The sequence below is a fragment of the Garra rufa genome, chromosome 10, assembly GCF_049309525.1.
Source record: "Garra rufa chromosome 10, GarRuf1.0, whole genome shotgun sequence".
Classification (NCBI taxonomy): domain Eukaryota; kingdom Metazoa; phylum Chordata; class Actinopteri; order Cypriniformes; family Cyprinidae; genus Garra; species Garra rufa.
The window spans coordinates 13,472,974-13,487,915 of NC_133370.1; the positions used below are offsets into that span (position 1 = coordinate 13,472,974).

General features: G+C 36.3%; 1 protein-coding gene across 1 annotated transcript; it reads left to right on the top strand.

Moving 5' to 3' along the window:
• The first annotated feature begins 1,050 nt into the window (after positions 1–1,050).
• slco5a1a (solute carrier organic anion transporter family member 5A1a) lies at positions 1,051–14,881 on the top strand. The gene is made up of 10 exons (XM_073848777.1): positions 1,051–2,058; positions 5,069–5,512; positions 7,443–7,575; positions 7,666–7,871; positions 9,170–9,334; positions 9,419–9,617; positions 9,706–9,865; positions 11,767–12,002; positions 12,081–12,145; positions 12,992–14,881. The coding sequence occupies exons 1-10, from the start codon at positions 1,659–1,661 to the stop codon at positions 13,447–13,449; spliced, it is 2,466 nt and encodes an 821-aa protein (XP_073704878.1). The 5' UTR covers positions 1,051–1,658; the 3' UTR covers positions 13,450–14,881.
• Positions 14,882–14,942: the final 61 nt, after the last annotated feature.

The following is a 14,942-nucleotide window of genomic DNA, read 5'->3' on the forward strand; positions in this document are numbered from 1 at the left end:
TAGAAATGATTCTAATCTAATTTGCTGCTCAAAAAACATTTATCATTATTAATGTTATGTTGAAAACAGCTAAGTAGATTTTGAATGGTAACAAAAGTTTTATTTCAGATAAATATGAAATATTTGGATTTTAAAACAATGTACTCAACTGTTTTAAATATTAATAATATTAATAAATGTTTCTTAAACAGCAAATCAGCATGTTAGAATGATTTCGGAAGGATCATGTGATAGACTGGAGTAATGATGCTGAATTTAGCTTTGAAATCACAGGAATAAATTACGTTTTTAAATGTATTCAAATAGAAAACAGTTATTTTAAATGATAAAAATGTTTCACAGTATTACTGCTGTATCAAATCTTTTGAATCAAATAAATGCAGGCTTGGTGAACATAATAGACTTATTAAAAAAAACATTAAACATTTTACCATTAAAACTTTTGACTGGTAGTGTGCATGGTAATAAATGTAAAGTATATTTTACAAGGCTAATAATATAAGTAGAATATCATATTAGTGTAAATAATTCTAAACACGATTTTCTTTATGTATTCTTGCTATATCTTGCTATGATCATTTTAAATGTTGCACACCTGTGCAAATTTTGCTTGATAATATTAATATATGAATATTAATTGTCTTCTGCTAAACCACTGTTAATAAAAATGTGAAAAATATTTAAATAAATGATCATAATCTGACGGATTATTGTTTACTAAAATGTTGCCTTATTTTTTACTTGTCACTGTCAGTAGAGTAGAGGGCATTGTTTCAGGGAGGCAGCCTACTTGCCTAAAAGCGTTTGGTATGCTTATGTATTATAATCTTTCATTTTAAATTCATTTTATTTATATTACCTTTAAAAAAGGCTAAAAAAATGGATTTTGGATTTTAAGGAAAACCATATTTGCACGAAGTACATATGTACATGAAGGAATTAAAATATGGACTGGGGTGATGCAGCCCCCATTTTTTTGACGTGAACCGGAAGTTAACGTTTATTTACTTGCACCCGCTGCGGTACAGACCGAATGCGCTTGGAGGCGATACTGCTTACAGCGATACCGTGAATAACGGACAGTCCGTTCTACCCCCTCCGTCCAAGGACAAGGATATTTTGATCACACGGCGAAGATCTGATGGTGTGTCGGAGCCGTGCGCAGAGGGAGGCGATAGATTACTGTTTAACGGCGCCGATGGAATTAATCGGGGTTATTAATCTGGCTCAGATAACGGGGAAGAATGCGCGTGTGTGATGCGGCCGAGCGCGCGCGCTGCGCCGCTGCAGTATCCGCGCAGAGGCGCGTGAGCCCCCGGCTGCAGGTCGACCGTCGATTTGGTGTGTTGTTTTGGTGAATATGTGTCGAAGTGACATGAAAATGGTGCTGTAAACAAACAAAGAGGGTGTTAATATATAGTTGTTATAAAGTATATTTGTTTATAAGTATCAGTTAAGGGGTTTTGTTTAAATGAGCCAGCGCAGAATATCTGCGTCTCCACAGCGCTTATAAACGGGTCGGATAGCCGGTGTGGGCCATTATCTGGTGTTTTCGTATAGAAAGGAAGTGGTCAATGATAAGCCGCAGCCGGTTTCTCTGAGAGTCTGTTATGTTCGTGTGTCTGTGCGCGTCTGTGTACTAGACGCTGCCCGTCAGGATGGCTTCCGGCGCTGGTGGGGAGGCAGGGGGAGGGGGCCTCGCACCCGTGAAACAGTTCCCGTATTTGTGTGAGGAGTCTACTCAGGGATTGAAATCTAAGAGCCTCCCCGTGCTAAACGGCGGTCAGGCTCCGGAGCAGGACGCGGGTAAGACTCTGCTCTCTGCCCCGCACAGCTCGCCCCGGTGCGGCTCCCCGGTCAGGACAGAGTGTCGTGAGCCGGAGGGTCGGGGCGCTGTTGCTGCGCTCTTGACGTTCCGGCTGCCGTGGGTGCCGGTGAGGCGCTATGTGGACGGGATCCTATCGGACTCGCGCTGCTTTCTGTTCTGCATGTGTTACCTCACCTTTATTCAGTCTCTGATGGTGTCCGGCTATCTTAGCAGTGTCATCACTACCATAGGTAACAAACTTGACGACTGGCGAATTTGTCTTGTCTTGTCTTCTCTTCTCTCATGTCTTGTATCCATCTCAATCTCATCTTTTCCCATTTTCTCTGTCTATCATCTAGATATTATGAGGTTTGGGAAGGTTACTCTTTGCTACAGATTACGTTATGCATGCATCAAAAAGTAATTTGTAACCTTAGATTACACCATTTTTTTAAACGTATGGTGAAAATTTAATTGTAAAAATACTGTAGTAACATTTTAGGTTTTACGGATTTAACTTTAATTTTTACTGTACCGTACCATAACTGATATAATATTAATGTACCAACCTATGGAAATCAGTTTTTTATTTCATAATACACTGATAACCACCGAAAGCAGGTGGTGATGAGGTAGTCGCATGATGAACCAAAGCCCATCACAGGCAGAGTTTAAATACTAAGATATGCACAGTGTCATTCACACAAACACTAAACACCATTATGGTAACACACATGAAACTGAAATAATGCAATAAACATTGATTTAACATTAGAAGTAACACAACCCTAATGTACACAACTCAAACATTGTTATTTCAACGAAAAAACATGAAATGTGAAATGTAACGCAGGAAATTCTGGGAATGTCAATTTACGGTTATTTACTGTAAATTATATATTCTCTTTTACTTCAAAAACGGTATGTTACCGTAAAATTACCAATACAGTTTTTCAACGTATATAGTAGGGGAACTTCCGTTAACCAATTAATAGGTTTTTGCTATATAATTTCTACAGTCTTTTACTGTTAAAATCCCTGTCATTCCAAATACTTGGGTTTCCTCTGCATATTATTTTTAACATCAGTTTGCCTTCATTTCTTAAGGGGAAAAAAAACAGACAGTTTTTTTTTAAATAAATAAGATTTTTAAAAATAAATAATTAAGAATTTATTGCTGCTCAAGAAGACAGCACAATGCTGTGTTATTTTGTCCTTTGGGAAACATGTAAGTATTAACTTCTGAAAGGCAGCACTAAATGAAAAAAAAAAAAGATCTTTAAACAAACTTTAAAAAAAAATTACATGTCATCCTGTTTAAAAAAAGTTTACATCCCCGTGAAAAATTTGCATAATCTGCAAGGGTTGTGAAACTAATGAGCAGAACTGTAGTTTTGCAGAGTGTAAGTCAGTAGACCACCGATAGCTGTTTATATTAATTGCCTGTTAAAGTTTACATTAATGTTAAATTGAAATAAATTACATTAAAATAAAATTTAAAATTACATTTAAAATTTAACTAATGAAATACATTTAATCATATTTTTTTTATTTCAAATGCATAACTAGAACTGGCTATCATCTACTCTGAATATCATTTCAGTCTCCTCTTTTCACTTCTTTTTATGTTTCCTTTTTTCAGTCTCCATGTCATACCAGTTGGTTTTTTTTTGGTATCATCTCTTTATCCAGAGTCTCATGTTGTTCTTCCTCATCCCACTGTCTTTTCAGTCTCAGTCTTATCCCACCCCATTCTCTATTTCATCACAATTTCCTATTTTTCAGTCTCTCCTCAAACCCATCTGCCCTCATCATTTCTCATGTGGTGTACTCTCATCCCAATCTCATTTTAACCCCAAAAAGGGCAAGGCCATAAAGAGACATCCGAAAATTATTGTATTGCTATTTTACATCTTTTTAGGACACAAATAATACTAATTCATAATTTAAAAAAAAAAACAATATGATTTTTATCTTTTATTTTAATGTTTGTATCCCCCAGCATACTTTGCCTCTTTGGGGGTATAAATTGATTGAAAACAGAATACTTGTTTGGCAGTTGTTAGTTAAATCTTTAAAACATTTTATTCTCTCATAACTTAAAGTAAATATTTGTTGTAACGTTTTGTTAAACAAGTATAATGTCTATTTATGAATATATTAGTCTACTGTATCATATTTGATACTCAAATTTCTGGGGTCTATAAATGATCAACATGATAAAAAATTTGATGATAGACCTGTTGTATCTACTTCATGCATTCTTCGCTCGGATTGATTGTTCATGCTTATTTATCAAGTCTTTTTGCTGTGAAATCTTACTTACATAATTCTTATAAAGGAAATGTAAGAATAACTTTTATTTTGTTAATAATAATTTAAGATAACCATGCACTGGACTGAAGCAGCTTGGGATTTCTTGATTATTCATTTATCACTTATAATATCATCATTTATATATCATTGATGCTAAATTTTCTTCTTGTTAAAATGTAAATGACACAACAGGCTTTTGAGAAAGGTTTATTTATCTCTGAATCATCATGGTGATGTGTGAAATATGATACTAAACAAAAACATGCAAACTATATTTATTTTTTGCAAATATTTAGCACATTTTGTATACTAATTTTTATATATTTATTTTTAAGTATCCCATTTCATAGATATACATATGTACATATGTCTTTGTGTATACACATGGCTGAAAAAACATCCACACATTGTTGACCTAACAACTTTTTGGAGTCTTGACTAAATATTGTAAATATGTGAAATGCATCAACTTTTATCCGACCATTTACCATCTCCAATTCTCCATTTTAATTCATTTTCAAGATTTCAAATTTTCAGTCTCATCTCCTCTTAGTAACATTTTTTTCATTCTCACTTCTCTCAATGCCATTTCAGTCTCATCTCTTTATTTTATCCCAATCTCCAATTTCTTCCCATCTCATCTTGTCCATATCACATTCCAATCTCTAATGTCTCAACCTCATTTTATATTAATATCCTCTCAATCTCATCTTGGTCTCATTCTCCAAATTTTCTAATTTTCAGTATCATCTCTCTCTTTCAAATTTCTCCATTTAATATAAATCTCCTCTCAACACAGTCTTTTCTCAGTCACCATCTCATTTTGTCTCAGTCAATTTCTTAACCTCATTTTCTCAATCTCTTCTCAATCTAATCTCAGATCGTATTCTACTTTGATAATGTATGTTTAAAAATTTCATTCTAACTGAACCCTGTGTTTTTCAGAAAAGCGATACAGTCTGCGAAGCTCAGAGTCGGGTCTGCTGGTCAGCTGTTTTGACATCGGTAGTCTCATTGTTGTGGTCTTCATCAGCTACTTTGGTGGGCGGGGTCAGAGGCCGCGCTGGTTGGCCGTAGGGGGCGTGTTTATTGCCGTGGGTGCTGCCCTCTTCTCCCTACCTCACTTCATCTCTCCGCCATATCAGCTGGAGGAGCTGAACAGCACAGTAGGAGGAGAGGGGCTCTGTTCTAGTGGGAATGGCAGTGGACAGGAGAGGCCGACGCTGTCCAGGTGCCAGCGGGACCGGGAGGAGAGTGAGCACGCCCTGTATGTGGCGTTGTTCATCTGCGCTCAGATCCTCGTGGGAATGGGATCGACTCCCATATACACCCTTGGACCAACTTACCTGGATGACAATGTGAAGAAGGAAAACGCATCCCTGTACCTGGGTGAGTTGATGTGAGGTTTAGTCGGTGTGTTGAATGGCTGGAGTAGTCTGTGGCAAATTAGTCAGGTTTTCATTACGATTCAGCTCATGACCAACTAAGGACCAGCTCAAACCAGCTACCATGCTTCAAAACATACAGTTGAGGCCAAAAGTTTACACCCCTATTTCAGAATCTGCAAAATGTAAATTATTGTTTACATATGTTGACAAGAGAAAATAATAGCTGAATTTATAAAAAATGACCCTGTTCAAAAGTTTACATCCGCATGTTTCTTAATATTGTGTTGTTACCTGAATGTTCCACAGCTGTTTTTTGTTCAGTGATAGTTGTTCATGAGTCCCTTGTTCGCCCTGAACAGTTAAACTGCCTGCTGTTCTTCAGAAAAATCCTTTAGGTCCCACAACTTCATTGGTTTTCCAGCATTTTTGTGTATTTGAACCCTTTCCAACAATGACTATATGATTTTGAGATCCATCTTTTCGCACTGAGGACAACTGAGGTACTCATATGCAACTATTACAGAAGGTTCAAACACTCACTGATGCTCCAGAAAGAAAAACAATGCATTAAGAGCTGGGGGTGTAAACTTTTGAACAGAATGGAGTTGTTTCTTATTTTGCCTAAATAACATATTTTTTCATTTAGTACTGCCCTTCAAAGGCTGCAGAAGATACTTGCATGTTTCCAGAAGACAAAATAGGTTAAATTACCCTGATCTTCAAATTCAAAAAGTTTTCACCCCCAGCCCTGTTTTTTTCCTTCTGAAGCATGAGTGAAACCTTCTGTAATAGTTGCATATGAGTCCCTCAGTTGTCCTCAGTGTGAAAAGATGGCTCTCAAAGTCAAACAGTTATTGAATTCAAATTCACAAAAATGCTGGAAAACCAAAGAATTTTTGGGACCTGAAGGATTTTTCTGAAGAACAGTGGGCAGTTTAACTGTTCAGGACAAACAAGGGACTCATGAACAACTATCACTAAACAAAAAAAAAGCACAGCTGTGGATCATTCAGGTAACAACATAGTATTAAAAAACAAGGGGGTGTTTTATTTAACCTGCAGCGCTTGGGGTTTGTTTGTTTGTTTGTATGTTTGTTTGATTGTCTTTGTCTTGATTGTTTGTATTTTTTGAAAATCGTTAATAAAAAAACAAAACAAAAAAAAACAAGGGGGTGTAAACTTTTGAACGGGTCTTTTTTTCATAAATCCAACTATTATTTACAATATTATATACAATAATATGCATTTTGTATGATCCCTCTTATTTTGGTAAAATAATTAACATTTTGCAGATTATGAAAGGGCATGTAAACTTTTGACCTTAACTGTACCTAACCAGCATATGCTGTTTTTTTCAACAGGGTTAACAAATCTGAAATATCAGCTGTTTATAGACGTTTTTCCTGAACGTGGAAGTCACGCCTGACTCTTAACCTGAGGAATGCTTTGCAGTTCCGGTCTCCAATGTTTCTAGTCAATATAGCTAATATTCTGAGCTGTTAATCTAATGTTAAACCTATTTTGTAAAAGCACATGGCTCCATAGTGCCATCACTTTGTAATGTCGCAATGATTGTCATTTGTCAGTGCCTCACTCCTCAAAGTTTAATAAGTGTGTAAATGACACAAAGGTGCCGACATTAACTACATTAAAAACAGATGGACGCTATTTGAATGGGTTTCTATGGAGACCGGAACAGAAGAGCATCCACTCATCGTTTACTCAGGAAAAAGGTCTATACCAGTCAATCATAAGAGTGAGTTTGACATGAAGCCACAATTGAGTTTGGGTTTTGTCCACAACAGTATCTCTTAGCTTTTCCACTTTCTAAAAAAAACCTGTGACCTAAATTCCGCCATGCAAAGTCTACCACATGCAGTAACAAATGACAACTAAAGAAATTCCATTGTTCTTGTTTTGTACATGTTTAGCTATCATGTACGTAATGGGAGCTCTCGGACCAGCCGTTGGGTATCTGTTGGGTGGGATACTGATTGGATTCTATGTCGACCCCGGTACCATTGTCAATATTGACCAGAGTGACCCACGATTTGTAGGAAACTGGTAACGAAAACCTTGTCTCTCATTTGCTGTATTACATACAGTAAACCTACCAGCACTGTAAGCTTCTCTTTGCCTGTCTCTGTTTCTCAGGTGGAGTGGGTTTCTCCTGTGTGCTGTGGCAATGTTGCTGGTGATCTTCCCTATGTTTTCCTTTCCTAAAAAACTTCCGCCGAGGCACAAGAAAAGCAAAAGACGTGTAAAAAAGGGTGCAGGTGATGTCTCCAGCGATGACGAGATGATGAAGGAAAAGAGCCAGGCTGTCTCATCCTCTATGGGTTTTGGCAAAAATATCAAAGGTGAAACCTGATAGCAAATCTAAAATCTGATTCTGATCAGATCTAAAAAAAACTTTCCATCTGGCTAGTTATCTGTTTTTGTAATCTTTAAAGAAATATGTCACTCTAGATATTTGATACAGCTGGGATTTCCAAAGGTTCATTTCTTAGAAATCGCTAGCAAGTTGGACATTATTATTATTATTTTTTTTTATTGAATTTAATTTAACAACAATATTTCTTTAACTTGGTGGCCCTGAACTGTCTGTTTTTTATCTTAAATTTGTATTATCATTATTATAAATATAATATTATTAATATTTATTTCATTATTTTATTTAATTTTATTTTTTTATTTAATTTTAACACTTTATTTTAATATTTTAATAATTCTTTCTTATACAACAACATTTCTTTAACTTGGTGACTCTGAACTGTCTGGGTTTTTTAACTTAAATTTATATTAATATTATAAATGTATGATTATTAATATTTATTTTATTATTTAATTTTATTTTTAAACTGTTTTTTGTCTGTTTTAAATCTTGAATTTATATTCTTCTTCTTCTTCTTCTTCTCATTCTTCTTCTTCTTATTATTTATTTTATTTTATTTTCATACTTTCTTTTAAAATAATAACTTGGTGGCCCTGAACTGTCTGTTTTTTTAAATCTGGATTGTATATTATTAATTTCTCTGTTACTAGCAGTATTATTTTTATTTTATATATTTGCTTTTGTCTTTTTCATTAGTTTTTTAATATACTTAACACATTTTTATTGATTTCAGTACTTCAGATTACTTATTTTATTATAATTGTATTTATTTAGATATTTTATTTTATTTTATTTTCATACTTTATTTTACAACAATATTTCTTTAAATTGGTGGGCCTGAACTGTCAGGTTTTTTTTATCTTAAATTTATATTACTATTATAAATATAATATTATTAATATTCATTTTATTATTTTACTTATTTAAAAAAATATGTAAAAAATGTTTTTGTCTGTTTTTTTTATCTTAAATTTGTATTATTATTATTATACACATATTAACGCATATTTTAGTTTCACTTTTATTAATTTCAGTACTTCAGATTACTTATTTTATTTCAAATAAATTTAGATATTTAATTTTTTTTAATCAAAAATGTATATTTTATTTCATTTCAGCTAACGAATATAGTGTTTATTAGTTTTAGTTTTAGTTAACAATAACCACAGATTTCTGGTATGAGCACATTTTGAATGACATAATTTTGATTCAAATCATAAATCTGTCTTATTTCTCTCTCTGTATGTTTCTGTCTCTCTCCAGATTTGCCGAAAGCAGCAGTGCGTATATTGAGTAACGTGACATTTTTATTCGTGAGTTTGTCGTATACGGCGGAGTGTGCCATCGTCACAGCCTTCATCACTTTCATTCCCAAATTTATTGAATCTCAATTTGGTGTTCCAGCATCTAGTGCCAGTATATACACAGGTACAACACACTGACACAAACATGTGTTGAACTGATCACAGTATTCACTGTGGGTGTTTATCAACTCTGCATTTGTGTTTGCAGGTCTGATCATCGTACCCAGTGCAGGTGTCGGTATATTTTTAGGTGGGTACATCATTAAGAAACTAAAGCTGGGTGCAAGAGAAGCCGCAAAGCTGGCCATGATCTGCAGCGGCGTGTCTTTGCTATGCTTTTCCACACTCTTCATTGTCGGCTGCGAGAGCATCAACCTCGGTGGAATCAATATCCCTTACACCACCGGGTAATGGAATAAAGCCCTGTAGAAGCGCACATAAATATCACCTGCAAACATGAGCTGCACTGAATGATGTTCGATCCGTTTTTTGCAGGCCGACACTGACTCTGTCTCACCGAAACCTGACGGGAAGCTGTAACGTCAACTGTGGCTGCAGGATTCATGAGTATGCGCCAGTTTGTGGCTCTGATGGAATCACCTACTTTAACCCATGCCTGGCTGGCTGCAGCAACATCGCCAACCAAACCTCAGGAGTGAGTCATTTTTAATATGTGGTCAGTTGAAATGTAGGTCAACAGTAGTTCCAGGGCATGACAAAACCATGTTGGGGTTTATTTTGCTGTCATGTCCGACTGATTGCATGTTCTCTTACTTTCAAATTAAAGCTGTTTAAAGGATTAGTTCACTTACAGAATAAAAGTTTCCTGATAATTTGTTAACCTCCATGTCAGCCAAAGTCTTTATTTCTTCATTGCAAAGAAATGTTTTCTAAGGAAAACATTCCAAGATTTTTCTCCATATAGTAGACTTCAATGGTTCCCAACGGTCATTTTCAATTAAAAATACACATTCACAAAAATACACATATATACTTTTTAACCACAAATACTCATCTTGCACTGATCGCTTCGCTAGGCAAGACCCTTATTCCTTGGCTGTGATCGTGTAGAGCCTTTTGAAGCTGCATTGAAACTGCAGTTTGAACATTCAAACTGTTGGGAACTATAGAAGTCCACTATATGGAGAGAAATCCTGGAATGTTTTTCTCAAAAAAATAAAATGCATCTGAAAAATTAAAGACATGAAAATCTTGGATGACATGGGGGTGAGTAAATGATCAGGAAATTTTATTTCTGTAAGTGAACCAATCCTTAAACAGTGTGCTTGCTCTAATTTGTTCTCTTAGATTTTCATCTTTCTATACTTTGTTTTAATGGGTAAATTAAACTGTAGTAATAAAAAGCATGTCTAATTAAAATCATACGGCTTATAGAATTTAACACAAATTTACATTTTTTTTCTTTCTTAAATTCCATTTTTTTGTTGTTGTATTTAAATTTTTCTGGATTTAATAAAGTTTAGTTCAATTTTAATGATCACAAATCATGTCTAATTAATTGAATTCATACAAGTTGTTTAAATTTATTAACATTTTAAAAGTCTAAGGGCTTATGCCTTAATTTTTCAAGATTTATTATTTAAATTTAATTTATGATTTATTAATCAAACAAAGGCATGATCTTTTAAAATGTTATCAAATTAAAATTTAACAGAATTTTATTTTTAGGCTCACAAAGTGCCACTTTATTCATCCAAATTTGTCAAATTTCGTTATATAATAAATTCCATTTTTATGACTTAATTCTGTATTTCAGTCCGCATTTTCCACATTCGTATGGAAGCCCATTTCTGCCACTAGAAATAAAAAGGTAATTGAGACTTTTTTTTTCTTGGAGCTGGAGTTTACATCTTACAATTCTCACTTTTTTCTCAGAATTGTGAGATATAAACTCCCATTTGCTAGTTATAAAGTCAGAATTATTCTGCAATTCTGACTTTATAACATTCAATTGTGAGTCATTAAGCCAAAATTGTGAGATATAAACTTGTGATTCTTTTTTCCCCTTAGCATTAGACTTCATAACTCACAATTGCAAGTTTATATCTCACAATTCTGAAAAAAAAAAAAAATACAAAATATATAAATATAAACTCGCAATTCAGACGTAAACTCGCAATTTAGAATTGTTTTTTTTTTCTCAGAATTGTGAGAAATAAACTTGCAATTGTGAGTTATGAAGTCTAATGCTGAGGGGGAAAAAAGACTGCGATTTTCTCAGAATCACAAGTTTATATCTCAAAAAAAAAATCTGAACTGTAAGATAAAAAGTCGCAATTACCTTTTCATTTTTTATTAAGTAGCGGAAACAGGCTTCCATACATTTGTAATTATAATAGGTTCCTAAAATAATTTCCGGACCCCCTGGCTACGATTTGTAGACTCCAGACCCCACTTTGAGAATTGCTGGCTTAAGATTAACATTAACATTTTTCATGGTAGCCTAAAAAAATATAACCACCAGAAAAAAGAAAGTCTCTCAGTACTGTTGACATTTTTCATTTGTATCATAACGTGTACTTTTCTCCTTCTCAGATCAGAAACTATTCTGACTGCGCATGCGTTCAGAGCCGACAGGTGATCACGCCGTCGGGAGGAAACCACGATCTGCAGGTGGTGATTGTGAAGACGTACTTGAACGAGAACGGTTTCGCACTGGCAGGAAAGTGTGAGCGCACATGTGGTACGCTCATCACCTTCCTCATCTTTCTCTTCATCGTCACTCTCATAACCGCCTGCGCTCAGCCGTCCGTTATCATCGTTACGCTCAGGTCTGCCTCTTTCCACACACTGAGCTGTCATCTGTTTTTATTGCTTTGTTTTGCTCATTATGATTATTTCCTGAACAGGTCAGTGGAGGAAGAGGACAGGCCGTTTGCTCTGGGAATGCAGTTTGTTCTTCTCAGGACTCTTGGTAGGACTGTTTTTTCTGGCAATATTGAATAAAGCTTGATTTTAAATTAAATTAAATTAAAATTTGATTGTTATCTGCTTACCCCCAAGGCATCCAAGATGTAGCTGACTTTGTTTCTTAAGTAGAACACAAACAAAGATTTTTAACTCAAACTGTTGCAGTCTGTTAGTCATATAATGGCAGTCAATGGGACCCATGGCTTTGAGAGTCAAAAAGACATCCACAGACAAAACCAGATTAAATCCTGCGGCTTGTGACGATAACCCATGACAAAGCCATGGGTCCCATTGACTGCCATTATATGCAAGACAGATTGCAATGGTTTGAGTTAAAAATCTTTGTTTGTTTTTTACTGAAGAAACAAAGTCACCTACATCTCGGATGCCCTGGGGGTAAGCAGATAAACATCAGATTTTCATTTTTGGGTGAACTATCCCTTTAATTATTTTTATTTGGCTCTTACATTTCCTAAAGACCATATCAGTAGACTATCATTTCCTGACTTACAACTTGGGAGAATATTAAAGGTATAGTTCACCCAAAAATGAAATTTGTCATTATTACTTACCCTCTTGTCGTTCCAAACCTGTACGACCTTCGTTCATCTTCAGAACACAAATTAAGATATTTTTGATAAAATCTGAGAGCTTTCTGATTCTGCATAGACTGTAATGCAACTATCACATTCAAGGCCTAGAAAGGTAGTAAGGACATGATTGAAATAGTCCATGTGACATCAGTGGTTCAACCATAATGTTATGAAGCTACAAGAATACTTTTTTGTGTGCAAAGAAAACAAAAATAACGACTTATTCAACAATTGTCTCTTTCTTTCTGTCCCTCCAGCCTACATCCCCACTCCTATCTATTTTGGAGCTGTGATTGACACCACCTGTATGCTGTGGCAGCAGGATTGTGGTTTCCATGGGTCCTGCTGGGAGTACGATGTCACTTCCCTCCGTTTTGTATACTTTGGGCTGGCAGCGAGCTTGAAGTTCCTGGGCTTCCTGTTCATCTTCCTCACCTGGTATTCGCTAAAGCGGCGCGAGGAGCAGACGCACACTCACACGCACGCACGCACGCTTTCCCCACTGGACACGGTGAGCCACCTCATCTGTCACGCAGGAGGTCACAAAGGTCATGCCCGCACACGCTCCTGTCCTGTCTTCCTGCCACGCCCGCCTGACCACTCCCATGCTGCCGTGCATACTGGACACGCCCTTAGTCGTGGCAACAGTTGCCCTGGCAATGGCCTGAAAGCAATAACTCCGCCCATACGATCACTTGAAAAAGTGGCGGTGTGAGGATTGGAGCCATGCACACACACACACACACACACACACACACACACACTCACATTTTCTCATACACATGCATGCAAACATACAATTATGAGGGCCGATTATGTAAATGAAAACATACCACACCGCTTATAGCCATTGCTGGTGCCTTTTTTTTTTTAAACACAGACACACACACACTTCAAAGACACATTATCACGGGACTTTTGTGAAGCACTGATTAGTAATAAAACTTCTTTGAAACAATACCTCAGCAGGACGATTACCTCTGTTCATCATCACATACAAATACAAACATACACGAGCACATAGTCGTAGAGCTTAGTCATCTCATCTAGTTACCTATAGTGTTAGTTGTTCACATACTCTTTTGCTTCTCCTGTACAGCAGACAGATACATGTACCTGTTTACCTCATTGATTCATCCGTTCATTTTTCAACAGTGAAGGGAAAGAGACTGCAAACTCCTCCCATCGCACTGACTCCTCCTGAAATACATTAGCTGCTCCCAAACTTTAAACCCCTTTTCTAAAACAACTTCTCTACCCACATCCAGAGTAGAAGCTCCTCCGACCTCACCAACTCCTCCTGAATCACATTACACCCTCCTCTAAACAACCTCCATACCAACCATTTTTTCCACACCCAGACTGTAAACTCCACCCACAATACTGACTCCTCCTGACTCATAATACCCCATTCCAAACTTTAAACCCCTCACCTAAAACAACAATACTGACCACTCCTAGAGTGTAAACTCCTCCCACAGTATTAACTCCAAGCTGTGGCTCTTCCCAAACTTCAAACTTCTCCTCTAAAATATCCTCCCTGCCAACAATTTAAGTCACTCCCACAATGTAAGCTCCTACTAAAACTGAAACTAACTTCAGACCATTCCCTTAAAACTACCTATTTTACAAACTTTATTTACCATGCCCAGAGTGTAAACTCCTCCCACAGTAATGACTCCGCACAAGCTGTGGCCCTCCCAAACTTCAAATTCCTCCCCTTAAACAACCTTCCTGCCAACAATTTGTCACACCCATGATGTAAGCTCCTCCCACAGTACTGACTTCTCCTGAATCATAATAGCCACCTCCCCCCCCACTTTAAAACCCCTCCCCTAAAACAACCTTAATATTTTCAATATTGTTGTGGTCAACAATATTGACCACTCGTAGAGTGTAAACTCCTCCCACAGCATTAAATCTACACAATCTGTGGCTTCCAAACTCCTCCACTAAAACAACCTCCCTGCCAACAATTTAAGTCACACCCACAATGTATGCTCCTTCCACCGCACTGTCTCCTTCTGAATCCTATTAGCCCCTCCCCTAAAAAACCTTCTTTCTGACCATTTTTTGTACAACCAGACTGTAAACAGCCCCTCCCCTAAAAAACCTTCTTTCTGACCATTTTTTGTACAACCAGACTGTAAACAGCCCCTCCCCTAAAAAAACCTTCTTTCTGACTGTTTTTTGTACAACCAGACTGTA